At 37.5% G+C, this 16353-nt stretch overlaps 2 protein-coding genes across 3 annotated transcripts in view; both read left to right on the top strand.

The window, feature by feature from the left end:
• LOC145453504 (B-cell receptor-associated protein 31-like) overlaps nucleotides 1-16353 on the top strand; it is a 457607-nt gene that overhangs the window by 37737 nt on the left and 403517 nt on the right. The gene's annotated exons all lie outside the window — the stretch shown is intronic.
• The window catches only part of LOC145453484 (sushi, von Willebrand factor type A, EGF and pentraxin domain-containing protein 1-like), a 61198-nt gene that overhangs the window by 22864 nt on the left and 21981 nt on the right, over nucleotides 1-16353 (top strand). For both annotated transcript variants that reach the window (XM_080331458.1, XM_080331459.1), the window contains one exon: nucleotides 11084-11194. In XM_080331458.1, the coding sequence (XP_080187584.1) occupies nucleotides 11084-11194 (111 nt within the window). The remainder of the gene's footprint in view (nucleotides 1-11083; nucleotides 11195-16353) is intronic.

Below are 16353 nucleotides of genomic sequence, written 5' to 3'. Positions count from 1 at the left end.
GAACATAACAAGAACCTTTTGTTTAAAGTATCATTTTGTAAACTGATCATGCTAATCAACGCATTTGTCAATATTAAAAAAAAAAAATTATTGTTGTCGATGTCATTCATGCAAAATTACACAATCATTACAACTGAAAACCATATTAATCAAGCTCGACCGTATTCACATATCACAGACCTGTGTTATTATTCCATCGGTAAAATACGCTCGTATTAATTTGATGATAACGCGCACACATAAGAAACATTCCCGCGATTTTATAATTGATTACCCGACTTAAGGTACCAAAAAACATTACCGGGATTTTTAAAAACTGAGTATATTACTCAACACGTCTATCAAGATCAGAACCCACGTCCAATACCAAAACAAAAGTACTTTTTTAAGTTTAATAAAAATCAAATCATTCGTCTTCATCTTGTGTTTTAAGATTTTATTCAATAATTCTCCGATACAAAACAAAAGTACTTTTTTTAGTTTAATAAAAATCAAATCATTCGTCTTCATCTTGTGTTTTTAAGATTTGTATTCAACAATTCACCACGAATGGATTCTAACGAAGTTACGACAAATTTGTACAACAAAATTTTTGAAACAGTGTTCTTAGCATCTCCATTTGTGAGTCCACCTAACACAATCACTAATCGAGGTTTCCAAGTACACCACAGCGTATTAAACTCGCTAGAGTTGTCAATGTAAAATTGCGCATGTGTTCGAATTTTATAATGACATATTCTTGATTGGGAATTAATCCACTACGCACTTCTGTATGTATTACAGAATACTATAATGTGCTTACCAGTTCAGATTTTACAAATAGGTCAGTTGTAATTACCAAGGTCAAATGTAAAGCAACAATATCGTTAATGTTGAATTTACAGACCAACACAAAACATATTTTATTAATTTTCATTGGCAAGTCGGTATCGGTACATTTGAAAACCGGTTCAATACTTTATTATAGAGTGTGTAACGAGAATTGAAACACTTTTTCCCGGTTTCAAGATATCACACTATGTGAATTGACATACCGCTACTTGAATATTGCTTAATCCGTTCCCGCCATTTCACAAACACTTTGATCATCGCAAAATCAATTTCGAAAATGCTTGTTACGGTTATCTTAGTTGAATAGACTTGAGTTATTTGTACAACACTCACTATCAAAGAAATCAGAAACACAACCTACATGGAAATAAGGTAAATGTGTTTTTTTTAATAGTACTATTAATATAACTTTCTCCATTTCCTTTCACTAAAGTAATTTTCACCACAAAACTTAATCATTAAAAGATCTTACTTCGATGTGGTTGAATTCTAGACAACATTAGTTCTGACTTGGCAGTACAAAATACCGAGAGTATCACTGAGCTGTCAACATAGCGCACATATTTGAATAAATCGCTTAGTAGAGTGAAGCTAAACCATCGACAGTAACAACCGAAGTGATTATTATTATTATTTATTTATTAGAATTTTTAAAAACTTATGTTTAAAACAATAGTTGCATATCACGAAAAATTACATACCACCAATATTGCTACTGCTACTCCACCGATTAGTATTTTGTTGTCCGTCTCGATTTTCAAACGAGGAAAATTTATTACTTGAGCTACTACGCTTACTACATTTAGATGTAAACTCACTCGTCCTTCTAAACCGCCACGAACAATGATAAAAAGTATGCCATCAAACATGACACGCAACTCATTTCACACTAAATGTATATGAAAGATATTCATGACACACGGAAATATTCGCTCATGCTACGAACATGCGCAATGATTGGTGACGCTCAAACTGTTTCGATATCGCAAGAACTTTAATGTCTGAACGGATGTTCATATATCCTAATAATCAAATAGTTCAACACAGAACTAGAACTTACAGAAACATCAGATTTGTTTACACAAAAGTCAGTATGTGTACAGTATGTGAACACCATGTGTAAGTCCTGCACAATCGCGGTATCCACCCGGGTTTAGTTAACACAAATTTATTACAACGGAGCCACGTAAACGTTCATGAAAGAAAAGCATCGTCACTTCCCTAGGGTTCCGTCAATGTCATAGCAATAAATCAGCTACTCCAACAACAGAGTACATATGTTTTGTAGTCACGGCCTTACATCTTTCACCCAAATCCATCTACTTTGCTAACGAAAAGTACCGAGTCTTCACATGATTGACCTCGCAACAAAACACCCATTACATGGAGCTGTATTAAAAAATGTTCCCAACTCTTTGTACACCAGTGGCAAATCTTTCAATGGGTATGTTTTGTGAATCGAATTGTTGTTCAGCGTCAAGTCTCCATGTCGAAGCGTGCATTAAAACAGCGCAATTCAATTAAAACCACGAATCTATTTTTCATTTTACCCTAAACTGTCACACACATAAAAAATAAATTTGATTTCCCCAACACACTTGTACTACTTGTAACCAATCACCTTCATCAAACACACAGCTTAATAAAATTATTTACTTTCTACAACATCGTGATTCAGTTGAACATGTAGTTGAGAAAATCTGTTTAATAATGCGTATCGAAATCATCGTCTTCTGTTTACGGTGTTAGTGTGTGTTTCTTTCCTGTGAACCCGTATTAAAATGGACTCGACATGACTGAATGCGCGGAGGAAGAAATCGCATCGACTAACACGCGGTATCGGTTTTAAAACGAACCATCTATTTTGCATTGGTCGAGACAGAGCGAGCCAGTTACATGTATTCACGGTAATGATTTTGTTTGTCATATGCGAATGATAGGGTTACTGACCCGACAAATGAACATACAACAACGTTCTTACAGTGGAAATAACATTTTCATTTTCCTCCCCTTCGTAATTGTATACTCACGGCATATTGTACAACTCGACAACTACGTTTAACAAGACCAATCACACTAGCAACGTTAAACACACGATACCTACCCAAGTAAAAATATCATTTTTGTTTGGACAACTGTCAATTACCTGCGTAAAGTTACCATTTTCCCTTGGAGGTCCACCGTTACCTGAGTAAAAATACCATTTTCGTTTTGAAATCTGACAAACATACCCATCAATTCGTTATTTGTTGCATTAGCGACAGTTTGAAATTGATTACAACGAACAGTGACGAAAATATACACGACAACCGGTTTCATAGTCTACCCACGTCGGTCGCATCGCATCAGAATTATCGGTTACCAGCATGCAATAACAATGTGCTGTTGTACACCGACATGAATGTTTTAGAAATGTGGTGAAGAATACAGGTTTCGATACGTGGATATGTTCTTGTTCGGATTCGTGCTTTGCATTTATTTTCCAGTGTCAATATGTCTGAAGTAACAATTTTGTTACCTGGCTGATAATTGGGTAACGGTAACGATCTTCATTCGAGAATGAATTCATGCTCACCATCGTGCTAGCAACTCGGGTTGTATGCTTGTGGGTTTTCTTGGTAGCACTATACAGATGATAGGTACACGGATATGATGTGTTATTCGTTATTGTTCAATGCATATCATTCAAAATCGGATAACCAATATAAGAAAGTTTGTAAATATATTCACTCTGAATCGGTAAACCAGAACTAATGATCAATATTCGAAATAAACATGTTCATTCATAACCCGTGTTTGCTTCCATGAAAAATACCAATGCATATATACCTTCACACATATCAATTTCTTCACGTTTTTCAGTCATACCAAGTATTTGTGTAAATGAGGCGTATGACATTACATGCAATGTGTCGTTGTACAAATATTGAGAAATAATGCAGGTTTTGATCCACAGGTAACATTATCATAGCTGTTAATTTTGATACCAGTGATTTGGAACACTTTATTATATAACAAATTAATTTTGACGATCTCCAATCTTGCAACGAGAGATCAATAAAATCGACTTTGTTGAACGGAAGAGCTGGAGATCCAACGCGCGTGTATTCGTCTTACTACATGGTTATTCGATCAACTATATACCGTTGATGCTATTGATACAATGAACAACACAAAAGCGATATATTCAAAGTTAAATATGGGAACCATGAACAACAATGTAGCCTGATTTCCGTTGAATATTCACAACTCCGATGAATCTGTACATTTCTTTTCCCTCAACTTCAACAATAGAATTGTCACCCCAATGCACAGCTCGAATGGTAGGCTCATCGGGCGTGAAATCCAAATCAAATAACACCAAGGTGTGCTTTCTCGCTTTCAGGATCTGCACAGAGGCATCATGCCTGTGTTTCAGCACTATCGTGTGAGGCAAGAGAAATCTATAAACGCAACTACGTATTGCCATGGTTCCTGTCGATATAATCAACTGAAATCAACACCGCTCAATAGATATGTGGTGATGTTCTGTTTTGGAATGTGGCCCGGTGAGCTAGACCAAGACTTTTGATAACACATATTAATGTGTGAAATTACGAGACAGGGCTCTCTTGCGGGGGTTAACAAGAAACAAGAGAGCCCTGTCTCGTAATTTTACACATTAATATGTGTTGTCAAAAGTCTTGGTCAAGCTCACCGGGCCACATTGCATGTAATGTCATACGCCTCATTTACACAAATACTTGGTATGACTGAAAAACGTGAAGAAATTGATATGTGTGAAGGTATATATGCATTGGTATTTTTCATGGAAGCAAACACGGGTTATGAATGAACATGTTTATTTTGAATATTGATCATTAGTTCTGGTTTACCGATTCAGAGTGAATATATTTACAAACTTTCTTATATTGGTTATCCGATTTTGAATGATATGCATTGAACAATAACGAATAACACATCATATCCGTGTACCTATCATCTGTATAGTGCTACCAAGAAAACCCACAAGCATACAACCCGAGTTGCTAGCACGATGGTGAGCATGAATTCATTCTCGAATGAAGATCGTTACCGTTACCCAAGTATCAGCCAGGTAACAAAATTGTTACTTCAGACATATTGACACTGGAAAATAAATGCAAAGCACGAATCCGAACAAGAACATATCCACGTATCGAAACCTGTATTCTTCACCACATTTCTAAAACATTCATGTCGGTGTACAACAGCACATTGTTATTGCATGCTGGTAACCGATAATTCTGATGCGATGCGACCGACGTGGGTAGACTATGAAACCGGTTGTCGTGTATATTTTCGTCACTGTTCGTTGTAATCAATTTCAAACTGTCGCTAATGCAACAATTAACGAATTGATGGGTGTGTTTGTCAGATTTCAAAACGAAAATGGTATTTTTACTCAGGTAACGGTGGACCTCCAAGGGAAAATGGTAACTTTACGCAGGTAATTGACAGTTGTCCAAACAAAAATGATATTTTTACTTGGGTAGGTATCGTGTGTTTAACGTTGCTAGTGTGATTGGTCTTGTTAAACGTAGTTGTCGAGTTGTACAATATGCCGTGAGTATACAATTACGAAGGGGAGGAAAATGAAAATGTTATTTCCACTGTAAGAACGTTGTTGTATGTTCATTTGTCGGGTCAGTAACCCTATCATTCGCATATGACAAACAAAATCATTACCGTGAATACATGTAACTGGCTCGCTCTGTCTCGACCAATGCAAAATAGATGGTTCGTTTTAAAACCGATACCGCGTGTTAGTCGATGCGATTTCTTCCTCCGCGCATTCAGTCATGTCGAGTCCATTTTAATACGGGTTCACAGGAAAGAAACACACACTAACACCGTAAACAGAAGACGATGATTTTGATACGCATTATTAAACAGATTTTCTCAACTACATGTTCAACTGAATCACGATGTTGTAGAAAGTAAATAATTTTATTAAGCTGTGTGTTTGATGAAGGTGATTGGTTACAAGTAGTACAAGTGTGTTGGGGAAATCAAATGTATTTTTTCTGTGTGTGACAGTTTGGGGTAAAATAAAAAATAGATTCGTGGTTTTAATTGAATTGCGCTGTTTTAATGCACGCTTCGACATGGAGACTTGACGCTGAACAACAATTCGATTCACAAAACATACCCATTGAAAGATTTGCCACTGGTGTACAAAGAGTTGGGAACATTTTTTAAATACAGCTCCATGTACTGGGAGTTTTGTTGCGAGGTCAATCATGTGAAGACTCGGTACTTTTCGTTAGCAAAGTAGATTGATTTGGATGAAAGATGTAAGGCCGTGACTACAAAACATATGTACTCTGTTGTTGGAGTAGCTGATTTATTGCTATGACATTGACGGAACCCTAGGGAAGTGACGATGCTTTTCTTTCATGAACGTTTACGTGGCTCCGTTGTGATAAATTTGTGTTAACTAAACCCGGATGGATACCGCGATTGTGCAGGACTTACACATGGTGTTCACATACCGTACACATACTGACTTTTGTGTAAACAAATCTGATGTTTCTGTAAGTACTAGTTCTGTGTGGAACTATTTGATTATTAAGATACATGAACATCCGTTCAGACATTAAAGTTCTTGCGATATCGAAACAGTTTGAGCGTCACCAATCATTGCGCATGTTCGTAGCATGAGCGAATATTTCCGTGTGTCATGAATATCTTTCATATACATTTAGTGTGAAATGAGTTGCGTGTCATGTTTGATTGCATACTTTTTATCATTGTTCGTGGCGGTTTAGAAGGACGAGTGAGTTTACATCTAAATGTAGTAAGCCTAGTAGCTCAAGTAATAAATTTTCCTCGTTTGAAAATCGAGACGGACAACAAAATACTAATCGGTGGAGTAGCAGTAGCAATATTGGTGGTATGTAATTTTTCGTGATATGCAACTATTGTTCTAAACATAAGTTTTTAAAAATTCTAATAAATAAATAATAATAATAATCACTTCGGTTGTTACTGTCGATGCTTTAGCTTCAATCTACTAAGCGATATATTCAAATATGTGCGCTATGTTGACAGCTCAGTGATACTCTCGGTATTTTGTACTGCCAAGTCAGAACTAATGTTGTCTAGAATTCAACCACATCGAAGTAAGATCTTTTAATGATTAAGTTTTGTGGTGAAAATTACTTTAGTGAATGGAAATGGAGAAAGTTATACTAATAGTACTATTGAAAAAACACATTTACCATATTTCCATGTAGGTTGTGTTTCTGATTTCTATGATAGTGAGTGTTGTACAAAAAACTCAAGTCTATTCAACTAAGATAACCGTAACAAGCATTTTCGAAATTGATTTTGCGATGATCAAAGTGTTTGTGAAATGGCGGGAACGGATTAAGCAATATTCAAGTAGCGGTATGTCAATTCACATAGTGTGATATCTTGAAACCGGGAAAAAGTGTTTCAATTCTCGTTACACACTCTATAATAAAGTATTGAACCGATTTTCAAATGTACCGATACCGACTTGCCAATGAAAATTATTAAAATATGTTTTGTGTTGGTCTGTAAATTCAACATTAACGATATTGTTGCTTTACATTTGACCTTGGTAATTACAACCGACCTATTTGTATAATCGGAACTGGTAAGCACATTTTAGTATTCTGTAATACATACAGAAGTGCGTAATGGATTAATTCCCAATCAAGAATATGTCATTATAAAATTCGAACACATGCGCAATTTTACATTGACAACTCTAGCGAGTTTAATACGCTGTGGTGTACTTGGAAACCTCGATTCGTGATTGTGTTAGGTGGACTCACAAATGGAGATGCTAAGAACACTGTTTCAAAAATTTTGTTGTACAAATTTGTCGTAACTTCGTTAGAATCCATTCGTGGTGAATTGTTGAATACAAATCTTAAAAACACAAGATGAAGACGAATGATTTGATTTTTATTAAACTAAAAAAGTACTTTTGTTTTGTATCGGAGAATTATTGAATAAAATTTTAAAACACAAGATGAAGACGAATGATTTGATTTTTATTAAACTTGAAAAAGTACTTTTGTTTTGGTATTGGACGTGGGTTCTGATCTTGATAGACGTGTTGAGTAATATACTCAGTTTTTAAAAATCCCGGTAATGTTTTTTGGTACCTTAATGCGGGTGATCAATTATAAAATCGCGGGAATGTTTCTTATGTGTGCGCGTTATCATCAAATTAATACGAGCGTATTTTACCGTTGGAATAATAACACAGGTCTGTGATATGTGAATACGGTCGAGCTTGATTAATATGGTTTGCAGTTGTAATGATTGTGTAATTTTGCATGAATGACATAGACAACAATATTTTTTTTTTTTTTAATATTGACAAATGCGTTGATTAGCATGATCAGTTTACAAAATGATACTTTAAACAAAAGGTTCTGACGACTTGTATTTTAATATTGACAAATGCATTGATTAGCATGACCAGTTTACAAAAATGATACTTTAAACAAAAGGGTCTGACGACTTGTATTTTAATATTGACAAATGCATTGATTAGTATGACCAGTTTTCAAAATCACCATAATGTTTTGGTGAATGTATGTTATCATCAAACAAATGGGTGATTTGATTCAAGTCTTACGATTATACGTTATTTTTTGCGGTTGGAATAAAACGAAATTTCGTTGAAATAGCATACTTACGAGTTCAATAATATTCTCTATCGACGAATGCGAATAATCCAACAGCTACAAGCAGAATTAAAAAATTGATGCTGTTTTGTGGTTAACTCAAGTCAGTAACCAGGTTTGCGTTGATTTCAAGAATGATCATGACGAGTTAGCTGATAATTTAGGTAATGTGGTAATAACTATGTGGTAAAGAGTTGGTTTTGTGAGTTACAAACGGATTGACTTGAAAAGGGTTTTGTATTTTACTCTTTCGCGTATGGCGAGATGTTAAAATGTTGTGATGTGATAGTGATAGTATTTCTGAAACTATCTTTGACAAACGTAAAGCTGGATCGCGAAGATAGTTTCGATGTTTCATTACTTGTTTCAAATCAATGTGCGTATAAACTCAAAATGTGACTAGGTGAGAGTTGTTAGTCATGTTTGTCGATCGTATTTCAATTCACACTACACCGAAGTCAAAATATTTCATTTTAGTTGATCTCAATTTACCTATAGAACATCTCGCGAGTGGATTTCGACGCCGTACCATAACATTCTCGAGGATTTTTTCATTTCGAGGATTTTCATGATATAGAGTTGGCAAGTGATAAGATGCGTGTTTTTGTTAAGAGTTTGATTTCAAGTTGATATATACAATAACTGTATAATGTGCATGCTTATGATTCTTGATTCTTGTAGAGCTAGTTGGTATTGATTCTATAGGTGTGAAAACAGCGACGCGGGATGTGTGAATAATTCGACGTGTTTGAAAGTTGGCGTCAGTAATATTCAGGTTTCGTTCTAATCGACAGATCGCGTTAAATGGATTTCTCAATGGATTGTGCCGAATCAACGCATTAAAATACGAATCAACTTGATTTGTGTAGTGAGTTTCATTTCAAGTTGGCAAATTGACACATTGATTGAATATTCTCATGAATACAACCGGGATGAATTATTCAAGTTTGCAAGTTGTAGTGATATGATCGAGTAAGTGAAAATTGGATTTAAGACTTGTGAATGCTGCTGTGAATAACTCTCTTGACCATGGTAAGATGTACTAGCGATTACATTTCCAGCTACGATAAAAATAACCGGATAGCTGATAAAGTTGTAGGAGTTCATGAATTTACATGTTTCAAATCAATATGTGAACATTACAAGTGAGAAACGCAATTCGTAATTGCGTATATAGCACAATACCATGTTTACAGACTTTGGATACGATTATTTCGAAGTCAAGGTGACGAATTAACTCTGACAAATTTACGCGTTCCGATACGATTCAACTTCGGTTGTGCAGTGAGTGAGATCGCTATGTGCGAAGCATTATCCCGTGAGCGACCGTAGGATTTTACAATTATTTCACACCTTTTTTGAATAAGCGTAAACTTCGCAAAGGATTAGGGTTAGAGCAGAAATAAGTGATATTTTCGTGTCGCTGCTGAATACTGAATACTGCTGAATGTAATAGCACTGACTGCGCGGTTATTGTTGGCTTTCGAATCACCATCTACGCCGGCTCTGTGGTAAACTAATTACTAAAGTAACACCATGCGACTGATTCCTAGATTTAGCAAACTATTTCGCACTGACTGGACTAGTGTAATAATCGATACGATAGTAGCACAAAACATGCAGCTGGACGGGAAACAATTCAGCGCGCAGGATGCCAGAGTCATTCGAAATATAGGTCGCGCGCGCTTGAAATCCTCTTGCACAACATGCCGCGTTTCTGAATTTCCGAAACGGACGTATTTAGTGTGTCACACAGGTGAAAATACAGCCGCGAACATCTGTTTTTTCAAAATCGCACAACGCACTGCGCTTTAGTGAATTTCCTGTTTTGCGAAACGGACGATTTTGTTGTGTCACACATGTCAAAATGCAGCCGCGAACATCTGTTTTTTAAAATCAACCTGCACGAAGCACGCTTCAGTGAATTTACTGTTTCTGCTTATTTATTATATTTCGCGAAACGATATCGACCGCTTTTTGCGTGTCAAAATGCAGTGTTTGTGACTCCAAAATGCATCATTTTCAATTCAGGAAGTGTTTAATTGTTTAATATATTTTACGAATCACAAAATCTTTGTTTACCTTTTATATTTGCTAATCACGACCGAGCAATTATACTACTCGCCTCTCCATTATACTGCCAAGTGTAGTTTGATTGCAATGCCGAACTTTACCGAAGCTTGTTTAAAAGTCTCCGTATAGCTTTCACATAAACTTGGCGGAAACGAGTTCTAGGCTATACTCTTAAACAGTTTCGTACAACACCTGCACCATCGTGACGTCCTCTCAAAGTAGATCATGCGTCCATGCGACATGCAGAAATATACGTTGCGAACTTCTCAATCAATTTACAATTTATTGTTTTAGTTCTCTAATTATGGGACACGCGTCCATGTTTTTGCAATTCCGGTTTCAGATATGAAATTTTAATATATTTGACGGACTGGCAGAAAACTTAATATGGAGTGGCACCGGTCTGCGGACCGCTGGTGGAGAACATGGCATATCCATAGACTATCATTTCGATTCTCTTCGTGGAAATCACCATAGCATTTCTTTAATAGAATCAGGTGTGCAGGACGGACTACTTCTATCGACAAAATGGGTATCCACGCGTAAATAAGAGGTGCCAGCTAAGATCGACTTGTGAAAATGAAAAAAAGAAACATTACAAGGTAAGATGTAAAACATTTTGAAGTTGTCATAACCACCTGAATAAAATATGCAAACGTTTATATGTGACTACTGTAATTAGCATGCTTACGAAACTAGGAAGATATAAGCGGTTACCTGGTCTCGGACTCGCCGGTCTCGCCCTTCGATTTAAACTGTAGCGTTGTGACTCCATTAATGTTCTGTATGTCACACCGTAAGATTGACATCACGCTATTGTTAGAATTAATTTCCTCCCCCAATTCGCCACTGCCACTTATAGAGTTTCATTTGAACTAGTCAATGCCTGTTGTACATATTCTTATATCGTAGTGCGGAGCGGATCGATAAATTCGCTGGTCCTACTTCGATCCTGTTTTTCAAAGCTCTGGTCCGACTCCGGTCCGACTCCTAGGTCGTATTTTAGAAATGACCATGATCCGGTCCGCAAAACTTCGATAATAATTGAATATTGATTGAAACAATGCAAACGTTAAATTAAAAACTCAAAGTTCAAGCCCAACCCATAATTGAAGTAATTATGCCAACGTGGACTTAGCAAGCGATTTATATCCATGAATGTTTCACTTTAACTATTGATTCGAGGGCAGAAGAGGGTAAGGCTGCCCTATTCTTAGGAAAAGTACTGATCCAGCTTCGGATCGGATCCGGCCAAAAATGAGAAAATTCCGGCCGCATATCCAATCTTGCTGCGGTCCATGCCCCGCTGTACTACATAGTTCACCATTATCGTGACTATATGCACAATTACAGGAGTCACTCATTGGATCTACCAGTGTTTGTAGCTGATGGAATGGAAACTGCCCATAGATAGGCTAGTTTCGAAACGGTTATCCAACTGGACAACGACTGATACCAAGATTTCCTTTACTCGGTGCATTGCGTTCGTCAGTGAACGATGATATTATAGTCATTTGAATCCACGACGTTTCGAGGGTCATTTTATTTAATGCAATCATTTCACAGACTATATCTATCAGTATCGATCTGCTTCATCAAAATCGACTAGTCGAAATAAAATTCATTACAAAACTCGATGTTGGCATCGATCAATCAAAGTGGCGTATTCCTTGGTGCTGTGTGTATTTTGTGGGTATTTCCATATTCGACCATTCTCTGCCAAGTCAACTTGGTATGAAAATCGGGTTTACATAAAAATGAGTATTTCATCATCATAATTGTTGAAGTATAATTATATTAAATCAAAAATCATATAAATAAGTAATAAAAATAGATTAAATTTACAAGAGTACTCCAGAACAATAGAGGTTGCCCTTTTGGGGGGAGAGGGGGTGATAATGACATGTCGAGCTTAAGTAGGAACCGGTGAGGCAGAAAAGGGAAGACGGGAATAGCTAGAGCAGCGGTTCTCAACCGGGGGTCCGCGGACCCCTAGCGGTCCGCGAAGCTATTTCAGGGCGTCCGCGAGACCTCTAAATTTATTAAATGGTTGATAACCTAATTTTTATTTTATATTTCAATTTGAGGAAGCATGAGGCAGTTTCGCACCACAACTGCTAAAACCTCATGACTCATATCATCATAATAATCGTCTGACATGAGCTATCGTACTGTGGAAATTCATTTTCATTGCCAATTTTCCAATAACCTGCTGATACAAACGTATTGCTGTTTAGAGACGTTTTGTTGAGGTTTGTGGTAAAAATAAAAATATGGAGATAGTAATGCCAATCAGGGTGACTTCGTAATGTATGCGAAACCTTCTCGATTTAAAGTTGCCAGTCTCATCAAATTAGTGAGCAGTCGTTTGAAATAAAAATTTACGAAGTATTTCCCTAATTTTTCCCAATGCAGAGATTGAAACCTCACCACGAAATCCATTTGATCCTGTCATATACATAACCACTAATTGAAGAGCTTCTTGGAGGAACAGAAATTCAATATACAATTAAATAGTATATTCATATTGAAATGAACGCGAATATTTACGGCTGACACTCGTCATAAATCGGACAATGATATACCTACTCTTAAAGCTCGGCTATCAGATTTGGCGCATTCTTATTGCGGCTGCCCTATCGACAAGGCTGGATTTTTGATGAACAAAGAGTGTTTCGTTGCTGTCAAAGCATTGCGCTCCCACCCTGGAATTCATATCACCAGTTATATTGGTATGCAGCCTTGTCGTGTTAATGTTCAATTGTTCATGGTCGAAAATGTTTGCTCGAACAGAACAAATCGTTTCATGACAGTCATTCTCAGGTTGGAAAACTTGGATCCATTCTTTGGCACATAAAATTTGTCTATGTACTTTTAGATCAGGATTTCACTTTGACGGTAGAAACTCTCTGCGTGCCGATCAAAATGCCGTCGCGGGCCCAATCCGGCCTGCGGTGCGTATGTTGCCAGTCCCTGCGCTAGATGCTGAGCGTGATATCTTCATAAAATATATGTTTCTTCATTTTGGTGTCATAAATGTTGCGATCACACCAAAAGTATCGTCGGAAGCGTTATGTGTTAATATTGCATTAGCCTTCATCTATCTTTGCGGAAATGGTTTTCGGCACTCCTCGTTCATATCAAAACGAAGACGTGGATTTTAAAGACACGACCACGTACTTCAAGAAATACAGCTGCAAAACTAGCTTTGAAATATTCAAAGTCTACCAATTTATACATAAATAGTACATGATGTTATTTTCAAGAAAAATCAATATTTTGCTGTTTATAACAAGCCTACATTTCATATTCGCACAGAACAGATGAAGGTTGCACCATAATAGAGCTAAAATCGAACTAAGACTTGAGGGGTCCGCGAGGGTCCGTGACGGTCAAAAGTGGTCCGCGAAGCCAAAAAGGTTGAGAACCACTGAGCTAGAGTATAAGTTATATATTCTCAGACCCCCTCTTTAAGCATCAATTCTGACGCTGATTTCTGGATATGCCTGGTGTATTCCAGACATATTGCAAACGCTGAATAAACATCGAGCAATTGAAGGGCAATTTAGAGGTCAAACTGGATCGAGATCGAACCTGTTGTCCAATGATGTTGCGATTAAATATTTGGCCTCATTCCAAATTTTATATCACTACCTCGTAGAATAACACTGCTCATGCCAACTCTGATATTCATCTGACAAGTACACAGAGGTGGTCAGTAACGAAGTACTTCTACTTTTCGGAAGTACTCGAGTAGTTTTCCTCTACTTGTGGTACTTACTCAAGTAGATCTCATTTTATCTACTTCTACTACTACTTCGTAATATTTTGTGGTCTATGTCGTACCAGTAAACAGAAGACTCTTGTTTCGTTGGCTTTTACTAACTTAAATCTCGGCGTCAAATACAACAGTGACAGTAACAGTAGCGATTTAAGTAACAGAGGAATTGGAAACTAATGATTAGAAAAGCAATGATTACATGATGCACGATGGCTTGAATACAAAAGACTATACGAATCACCACAATCTCCCCCACCAAATAAAATTGAATACAAAATTGGCACATTAGCACATCAAAATCACTTTACACGGTCGCCGTACCATTCCGGACACTTTCTAACCCTATTAGATCGGCGCGGAATTGGCGTATGCGACGAATTGTCCCTCATTAACGAAGTCTCATTCTCGGGATCTTTATCATCCAACGCTTCGGCACGATCATTCGGTGTCGGAATGATTTCAGTCCTTGACGTATCGGCTCTCGCTTCCGGTTTCTCCACATCGATGGTGGTAGGGTTCGGAGCCAAGTCTCTCACGGACACGGTGGACTCTCTTCCATCTTCGTGGCGTATTAACGCATACTTAGGATTCACATCAAGCAGCTCGACCGGGTCACAAAGCGGTTCAGACTTCGAAGATCGATGGAAACGTCGCAACAGTACAGAGTCGGCGAAAAGTAACCAATCAGGAATCGAGGGTCCAATCATCGAGCGTCTAGGAAAACCAAAAAATCGTTCATGTGGTGTTGCGTTAGTAGCTGTACAAAGCAGCGATCGCACGCTATGTAGCGCATCATTCAACACCATTTCCCACGCAGATTCCGGCAGCCGCTCCGTAGCAAGAATCAATTTGATGGTTCTCCAAATCGTTTGGTTGACGCGTTCACACTGAGAATTACCCGTAGGATGATACGGAGTAGACCTGCTAGTAGCGACACCACGTTTGGTTAAAAACGTAATCAAATCTCTGAAGATAAAGGAGCTTCATCTATCGCTATGGATATATTCGGGAACTCCTACGAGCGAAAACAGCGTCTTCAAGTTGCGCATCACGGTTGGAGTAGACATATCACGACATGGAAACACAAAAGGAAATCGACTGTATTCATCCCCAGCAATCAATAAAAACCTGTTTCTCCCAGCCACGGGGCCTTTGACGTCCATACTAATGCGTTCCCATGGGCGAGTGGCTCTGACCAGTTTATGATGCTCGGTGTTGTTGAAAAACCTAGGCTTCAATTCTGAGCATTTTCTACAGTTACCACAAACCTTTTTGACGTCTTCCATTGAATAGGGTAGGTTTTGGGAATTAACAAAATGACTTAACCTGCGGATGCCCGGATGTCCCAAGATGTTGTGAAGTTCGCGTAAATCAGTGGACAAAGCCGTTAGACTGCAAAGCCGAGAGATAGTGTCAGGCGCAATATTTTCTACTCCTGGTCTGTGAACAATCTCGTAGTCGAAAACACTAAGTTCCAGCTTCCACAGTGTCAATTTAGTATTTTTTATTTTACTGCGATGCTTTTTTTGAAAAATGAACGACAGGGCTTTTTGGTCAGTTATCAATCGAAATTTACGACCATGTAAAAGGTAACCCCACTTTCTTATAGCATGCATGATTGCGGCTGCTTCTTTTTCGACAGCAGGATAATTTAGTTCACTTCTAGCAAATGTTTGCGATGCAAATGCTACAGGTCTACCTTGCTGACTGAGAATAGCAGCAATAGCGTTGTTGGACGAATCATATTCAATTTCAAACGGTTCAGATTCGTCAATATAACAAAGGGATGATTTTATCAAGTCTTCCTTCAGAACATTGAATGAGGTCAAGGCAGGCCCACTCAGTGGAAAAACTGAATTGCTAAGCATTGGTTTGATTTTATCAGAAAAGCTTGGAATCCACTTTGAATAATATGCGAACATACCCAATATCCTTTTCATCTCTTTATCCGATTTAGGGGGTGGCAACTCAATTAACGGT

Source organism: Botryllus schlosseri, chromosome 13, assembly GCF_051294905.1.
Source record: "Botryllus schlosseri isolate E-star chromosome 13, Bs_hap1, whole genome shotgun sequence".
NCBI lineage: Eukaryota > Metazoa > Chordata > Ascidiacea > Stolidobranchia > Styelidae > Botryllus > Botryllus schlosseri.
The sequence above is the reverse complement of the archived record's forward strand: the minus strand, read 5'-3'. Positions and strand labels throughout refer to the sequence as shown.